The sequence below is a fragment of the Cynoglossus semilaevis genome, chromosome 20 (assembly GCF_000523025.1).
Source record: "Cynoglossus semilaevis isolate Cse_v1.0 chromosome 20, Cse_v1.0, whole genome shotgun sequence".
In the NCBI taxonomy this organism is placed as follows: Eukaryota; Metazoa; Chordata; class Actinopteri; order Pleuronectiformes; family Cynoglossidae; genus Cynoglossus; species Cynoglossus semilaevis.
In genome coordinates, this window is record NC_024326.1 from 3125782 (window position 1) to 3133900 (window position 8119).

General features: G+C 42.0%; 1 protein-coding gene across 2 annotated transcripts in view; it reads right to left on the reverse strand.

Moving 5' to 3' along the window:
* The window catches only part of LOC103396026 (ephrin type-B receptor 1-B), a 146761-nt gene that overhangs the window by 68522 nt on the left and 70120 nt on the right, over positions 1-8119 (reverse strand). For both annotated transcript variants that reach the window (XM_008333949.3, XM_008333948.3), the window contains exon 3: positions 4158-4839. In XM_008333949.3, the coding sequence (XP_008332171.1) occupies positions 4158-4839 (682 nt within the window). The remainder of the gene's footprint in view (positions 1-4157; positions 4840-8119) is intronic.

The following is an 8119-nucleotide window of genomic DNA, read 5'->3' on the forward strand; positions in this document are numbered from 1 at the left end:
TATTAAGACCTGTGGAAAGAAGAAGTCTTTCAGCCTCTGCTCTTTTTTAAAGCTTTTCTCTGTCTTCTTCACACTGGTCCTCACCGCTACAGGACTAATGGAAACAGGAAGAGTCAGACCTTTACCTAATTAGACTTCAAGGTGACTTCATATTAGTGGGTGGTTGTCTGGGGTCTTTGTTTGTGTGTGTGTGTGTCGGTGGGTACCGGCGGTCGCTGCAGTGAAAATGAAGTAAATCAGGGAGAACAGAGGAAGACAAGACCAAATGGACTGGAATTGGCTGTAATAGTTCGGCAGGTCTTTGTGGGCCCAGTCTGCCTGATCCTTTCTCCTCAGATCAGACTTATTAACTAGTAATCAAGGCCTCACTAGAGCAGAACACTGTAGATCTGAAAGTTCAGAGTCTTAAAGAAAACTTTGAATAAATCGATACGTGTCAACAGATGAACTGTGTGGATTTTATTTTAAAACGTTACTGTATTTCACTTGAACTTTCTTTTCTTTGGCCAACACTAAGAACTGAGAACATGAATATAGTTTATATGAAGCCAGTTAAGAGGAAGATAAATGTGATTAAAACATATTTTATACATTTTCCAAATGAACACACACATTGAAAAACTAATGTTGTCCCAAGTCCACCAGAAATGTGTGTTTACTGTGTGGGTGTGTGGGTGTGTGCTCATGCCCCATGATGGCAGCCATTAGACAGGAGTAAGGCAGCCATGATGAATCGGCACTTAGCTCTGGGAAGCGCACTTGCTCAATGGGCTGTGAATCTCCCGCTGCCACTGTCAGCTTGCAGAATGTTAAATAAAGTTATTTGAATATTTGTAATATTAATGTGCCAAAATGTCAAAAGCCCACTGGTGCCTGACAGGGAGAAAAATGTAGGATATACACAGCAATATATGATCGTTGTGGGTAAATATTCTCAAAAATGAGCAGCTAAATAAATACACGAGTCTTGGAAAGCGTATGGAGTGAGAAAAAAAAAAGAAAACAGTCAAATGGATATCACCATAAAATTACACTGACAATATTATGGACAGTGGTAATAGATTTTTGATTTCCACTTGTCCTGTTTCATTGGAATATTATGCACATGACCTCTTCTGAATACTACTAAGCTAAAGGAGGGTCAGGGGACCATTTCAGTCCTGCGATCAGATATCCATCCCACCTTAAAGACTGAACTAACTCACACCTGGAGGACCATTGAGGTTTGTGAACACAGTTTAAGATTTAAAATCAAACCTGACAGCTTTCTATCTTTCAGAGAGGCAGGCAAGACACGTACACTTCCACAAAAGGCTGTTCCTCGCAGCTAAAAACCATTTCAAGCAAAATTAAGTACGCAGTGTTTAGACATCTTCCTAACGACGACTAATTTGGACCCATTTATACCACCTCATTACCTTTAGTTTAAACAACTCTATAATTAGCTCACGGGGAAGTTTTTAATACTTGACAGAACTTTAAAATGATCAACGATGGGAAAAGTGGGGGGAAAAAACAAAAAACAACGGTGCGGAGCAAACCCTAATCGAGATAGCTCTAGGAACCACTTACCTGGAGACCACAACAACAATTTATGAGAGTGTTTCGACAAAACCATCAAATCAGTCCCAAGACGCCGGAGTGGGGCAGGACACGGACAAGACGAGCTTTACATTGGTAATGGTATAGTTGGGATGCTATTTGTGTCCCCGCTCGATTTAACAGGGAGGTGATAAAATATTTAGCAGATTGCTTACATAGCCAGAGGATGTGGGAGAATGGAGGAAAGATGCAGAGTAAGGGAGAGAGAGAGTGGGAGCAGAGGGAGACCCAAATGGCTTGTGTGGGAGCTAGGGAGCTGGTAATGAGGAGACTACTGTATGCCGGCACCATTGTTACCAAGCGCAACACCAAGCACGGTCTCTCTCTGGCCAACACCAACTAACAGCAGGCTGCACACACTCCGGTACAATTAGACTTTCTCCCGTGTCATATTAAAAGACTCTTAATTACATTAAAAAGTAGAAAGTAATTAATTTGTGGCCTGAAGACATTTATCACCAGCCAGTGTGCGTGGATTCAGACATTTAACATTACAGGTTCAAAGTAATGTGTTTCTGTGACTGAATACAAAATACAAGCAGAGCTGTGTGGTATATGCATATATATAAATATATATATAATATATATTTGTGTATATATTTGAATATATTTCTATATAAATTCTCCTATATGAATACGTATATACACATATCTATATACACACATATGTATACACGTATATATACACATACGTACTATCAAATAAATAATGTAAAAATCCTACTCTGGTCCTGGTTTGTGCGTGTCAGAGTTTTTTTTGTAAGAACATCCACACTATCCACAGTATATAAGGAGGATTCCATTTCACTTTCATGCTGCTGTCAATGAAGGGAATTATTTTAGCATGAAACTGCATTTTCCCCTCATTTCTGTTCATGTGATTCCATCTCTAATGGGAAATTACTTTGAACAGAGTGCTGAGGCCATGTTATTGTACCAGGCCCCAATTGATTGGCTGCCCATAGAGCAGTCGGCTTCCAAAACCACTTAAGAGTAAGATTCTGTTTAAATACTGGATTAGAAGCCCATTAAAAAGAGATTCTGTGGAAAATAAAAGGTTGAGAATGCTCCCACTGAACAAGCCACCACACGGAGATGAGGCACAAATAGATTCCCTACGAGTCCCCGGAGACTTCCATATTTATGGGAGATTTAAACTACGACATTAACTGTTGTTCTACTTCTGGTTCTTTTTCTCACTCAGCCTCATAATCTGGACTTTTTTTTTTAAATTTGCCGAGGCTTAAGAAAAGCCGTCGACATTACTCATGTTTATGCTCTTATCACGCTAACAACCCCTTACTGCAGCAATTTCAAGTCATTTCGGAAATGTCTATTTTAATTAGATTTATAAATAAGCGTGCATCTTTGAATCGAAATCCCTCCTTATTGGATGCATCCTCCCTCACAGACATTCTGAAGCGAGCTTGTTACATTACACAGCTCATATCCAATTACTGAGGCTTCAAAGATGCTCTTTAATAAGTAAACAACATTTTTACATTAAAATAATGGGAAACATCCCAAGATCATTACTTGCTATATCTCGCTAGCCGATGTTATCAACGCCCATCAACACTCAACGTGAGCCTGTTGTCCCTGCACACGATATGCCCTGCAGGAACTGTATGTGGGGACAATCTCATATGTGTTTATTGATCGATGACGACGAGCGCCAATCGATGTTATCTAGGGTCCACGTACCGTCTTCTGACCTCCAGAGGTCAGCTGGAGCTCCAAGCTACTCATTAACCGCGACACACAGAGGAAAATATCTGTGTTTGAGTGTGCAGGTTCATGAGCAGGGTGGAGAGCAGAAGGACGGGCAGGAAGGACAGAGAGTGACATTTTGAAACAAAAACACTGATTAACCGTGTGTTCTAAAATGCCAGGATTTACCTTTTCCTCAAACCCTGGTCGGTGTCTTCAACACATCCTACTGAAGCGGAATCAGATAATCCAGTGGTCTGCACCGTGTGCTGCGGTGAACCTTGACTACAGATGAGGAATCACAGCTGATGTGTCTTTTTAATGTGAAAGAAATGGACATAATGGTGCTTTACAAAGCACAAGCCCGTGTGCTACAAGATGGATAAATTATAAAAGGGATTGTGATTTTAGGTGTGTTGTTGCTCTGTAACAGTTTAGACTGAAATAGAACTAATCCATGCAGCCTTGTTCAGATAAACCGTCAACATTAAAAGGTGATGAAGAACCGAAGGCCTGCTGCTAACTGGAATCTTTATGCTGCTGATATTTTGTTCTCAAAATAGAGTTTTTAATATTTAACCAACGGATGCTGTAATTTTTCACTTGCAGCCTGCAGGTGTCTTTTGATTAGGAAACAGGTGCATGTGAAACAGAATAGGTGGTCAGACAGTACAATATCCTTGACTAGGAACGTGCGTAAGACCTGCAGTACTTACTCTGTGAAAACCTTTATCTGTGAAATAAGCTGATACATTTCATCAATAATATTAGAAAAGAAAACAATGCAGACCAATACAGAAAAAAGTTACGAATACAGACAATTTCACGGTCTGTTTTTCACTCACCTCGACACACGTTGCCGTTGTCAGGTTCAAATCCTGCCTTGCACGTGCAGCTACCAATAGGAACCATCCACTCTCCGTCCCCGTTGCAGTAGAGCTTTATTGGAACATCTACTTCCTCCGAGTTGAGGATACAGATCCCTCTGGCGATGACCAGTGAGGTGCTTTCAGCCCCTGTCATCGTTTCAGGAAACATTGCGAAATTTTGCACCACACTCGGGCACTTCTTATAAAACACTCTTACTGAGAGCAGAGACATGCAGGCTCCGTAGTCCTGGAAGGCCAAGTAGAACCCGTTCTTTGACAACGGCCCGAAACTCCGCACCTCTGTGTTCACTTTCATCAGACGTCCACCGAAGTCCACCTGCGAGAAGCTTTCATCTGCTGCGATTGTGTCCACCTTCAGATAGGGGGCCTCCATCCAGAAGGCCGTGCCTTTGGTGGCGATGACTGCGTCACTTTCGTAGTAGTAGAGATTAAATGTCTCCTTGCAGGAGCCAGGAACGTTGGGGATGGAGCTGCAGTCGCGCACAGTGAATCGAATTTCCACATAGATGCGCTGTGATCCATGCCGATCAATGAAGGTGGTCAGGAGCCAGTTGTTTTGACTGGGCTCGAAGACATTACACACCTGGTATGTCCTAATGGTGTTGAGGTTCTCATCGTATCCACTCACCTCCTCCCACTGTGGAAACAAAAAAAGAAAGAAGAGAAAGATCAGCCATCATCACCAAGAGAATGCTGTTTTTTTTAACACACTAATATTAGCTAAACATTTCTAAATATACGCCCTTAGCTAATATTAGTGTTCACGCTTTTGCACTGAATGTTAAAATCTGTCAGTCAGTTTGAATGCTAGAAACTGCAGCCTACTGAGGTTGTACACATTAATATGCTTGACAGCTGCAGCATACACGCTGCTACTGCATAATCATTAGGCCGCTAATTAAATAGGATGTACTGCCATTTGGTATCTATGCCCATTACAGTAGGTACCAGGGAGATCTGACATTTAAAATATGATATGTAACAAATTAAAGGATTATACACCAATCGTTTTGGACAGATTGCAGCAAAAACGTGGTCTTCGCAGGAAATTATGATGGAGATGCACCTGCAGAGAAACTGAAACATGACGGAAGGATTTTTATTTTTTCTGTGAGGTTTAGGAAAACATCAGCAGAGCCAAAAACACCTTTTGAATAAATCAATGATGATTATGTGCCTATCGGTTCTAATCAGAATCAATTTAAGGGTTCACCTTTGTAAAATAAAAATAAAAAAGAAGATGGGGTTCTCTGTCTTTTGAAGATTTTGTGATTACCAGCAGAGGGCAATGTAAGAAACACTGTAACCTTGGATGGCTTTTTTTTTGCCATAGAAGAAAGCTATCGTACTTAGATATTTAACTGTTGGCAATTAGGTTTTCATGGACAGAGTTTGAAGTTTAAGGCAAACTTAATTTGTAGCTGTTTTACTGTGACGTAGCCTTCGGCATTTCTTGTGTGAGTTTTTGGGTTCACCGCCAGAAATATTTAGCCCTGCCTGCTTAGTATTTCTGCTTCTGTATCTTCCAGGCTAACAGGACTCATTTGACCACTCTGATTTAGCGTGCATTAAATCGGGGGGAAAGATTCATATTTCAGGAGGACTTAAATACAAAGGTCACGCATATAAAACTAATCCTGTAAGGGTTTTCTAATAGCTCTAAAAGAGTTCCAGCACTCATTTAGCTCCCCCCACCACTGCACAACCATGAGCTGTAGGCAAAGAGAAGCTAATGAGCGCTGTAGTGTTGGGACTGGGCCGCCACTGTCAGTTCAGGTTCCTTTTGTGCATATATCTCCTGGTGTTTCCTCTTTCCCCTGACCTTTAACTCCCCAGGTGCTCAATCAAGGCTAATGGAGGGGCGGGCTTGGGAGGGGAGGGTGCACCTTTTTATACACCGTGCCTTAAAACAGGTCAAGCGATGGCCAAAAAACAACCATGGAATAAGTTTGTCCACTAAAGACTCCAAGAGGTCACAGAGGGCACAGGTTTGAGGTTTAGTTTTATATAAAAAAAAATGAAAATCAATGTTCTTGATAAAATAGTTTGACCCGTAAAATACACAGAAGCAACTAGAAGTGAAGAAGTTTGCGCTGGGTGGGTGCAAACAGCGAAGAGGGGGAAGACAGAGAGAGAGCAGTGACACTGCTGACATGATGAATGAGTTTACAGAAAACTGAGGTGCAAATTAAAGCCTTTTTTTTTTCTCTGCAGCTCCCTCTGCGCCCACTCTGTTTGGCTCTTCCCCCCTCTCCCCGTGCCCCCCGTCTTCTTCTCTCGTCTCTGCTCTGTAATGACCATTCATCAGCATTACAGGAACCTGTCCCTTTCAGCGCTGCCTGTTCATTAATATAGCCAGCCCCGGGCTCCTCTGCACCCGTCTGCTGTAGTCTAGAAGGGGGTCCACCCCGCCCCTCGTCTAGCCAAATGACCACCATCTTTCACGGCACAGAAGGGCTCGAGGCGTCTCCAATAATGCTCTTCTAAAATCTGCCCAGAAATTCACCGCCTCATATCATACTGACCTACATATTTTCTCACTTCGTCCTCCTCCTCGTGGTTACTCAGTGTCAGAGAAGTGTCAAAAACAAACAACACTCGGACAGGTACGACAGTCACTTAACAATAGTCAAATATTCTAAGACAATGTCACCACATGTGTGTTTTTAATATGGCAGGTTACTGACCACAAATTGATTCACGAGTCGCAGCCGTCCTCCAGATGGATCCTATTTCCTCACTCTGGATTTTAACTGGTATGCTTCAGGACTTCACCTCCTGTTCTGATCGTGTTTGTGAAAGTTGTATTGTGTCTACTTCGTTGTTATTCTCTCTCCAGAACTTTTCATTCGTCATGTCTTCTTCTCCTTCTCTGACCATGATGCAGAGGGAGCCATCGTCAGCTGTCGTTTAATAGAATCTCCCCAAGGATTTTTCTCTTCAAGCATTTGTGGAAGAAAATAACATTACTATTAATATTATTATACCATGGTGCTGGGTATATTTAGCTCTTACACCTCATGCATCATGGACCGGAAGATGATGCTGAGAATGATTCATATCAGCTGAAAGCAGACAAGTGCGTGGGAGAGAACGCCTGATTAACTTTTAAAAAGAGTTGATTGTTTTGCACTAAATGTTTTAAACACATGTCATAGTGGATTTTTAATATTATTGACTCCAGAAAGATACAGTTTAGAAAACCTCAACTCAGCCTCGAGGCGTTCAGCCTGCTGCCTTCGCTTCTGCTGTTTTTTTTTTGGTTTTTTTTGCTTTCTTGATTAGTTGTTTATTTCTATTTTTACCACAGGACAACACCCCACATCCCCACCCCGCCCCGAGGCTATTAGACTGTCTAACTCCTCCTTCTGAGAGTTATCAAAACTACATTTATCTAAATTAATCTGCTTAGTTGTACATTTGAATGTTGGTTACATCCTCTTGGGTTTTTGTCTTCATTTCTTCTTCTTAGAGTGCATTTTCTGCTCCTTTTCAAATGCTCTTGCAGGAGCAACTGTAACACAGACCTTATTGATCTCCGAGGATCAATAAAGTATTTCTGATTCCGTTTATAGTAGCTTCTCTAATATCCTAACTGTTATGCGCTCTGTTAAAGATTTTGCTGATGAGGCAAATATTTACAGCCTAATTACGCAACATACACGTTAATGTCAACCACGTATACACACAGTGGCCCCAACCCAACAGCCTTCCTTTGCCAGTATTATAGCAACCCCCCAGCCCGACCCCCACGCCCCCACCCTAAATGTCGAGTGCGGTCGTAGTCTGTGTCATTACGGCTGCTCTGTTATGGGCAGCAGTAAAGAGATGGAAAAGCTATGGATTCACGGGGCGCTTAATGTCTGTGTTAATGACCAGTCAGAGATCACTGTGGAGCTGGAGGGGGGCGGGGGGAT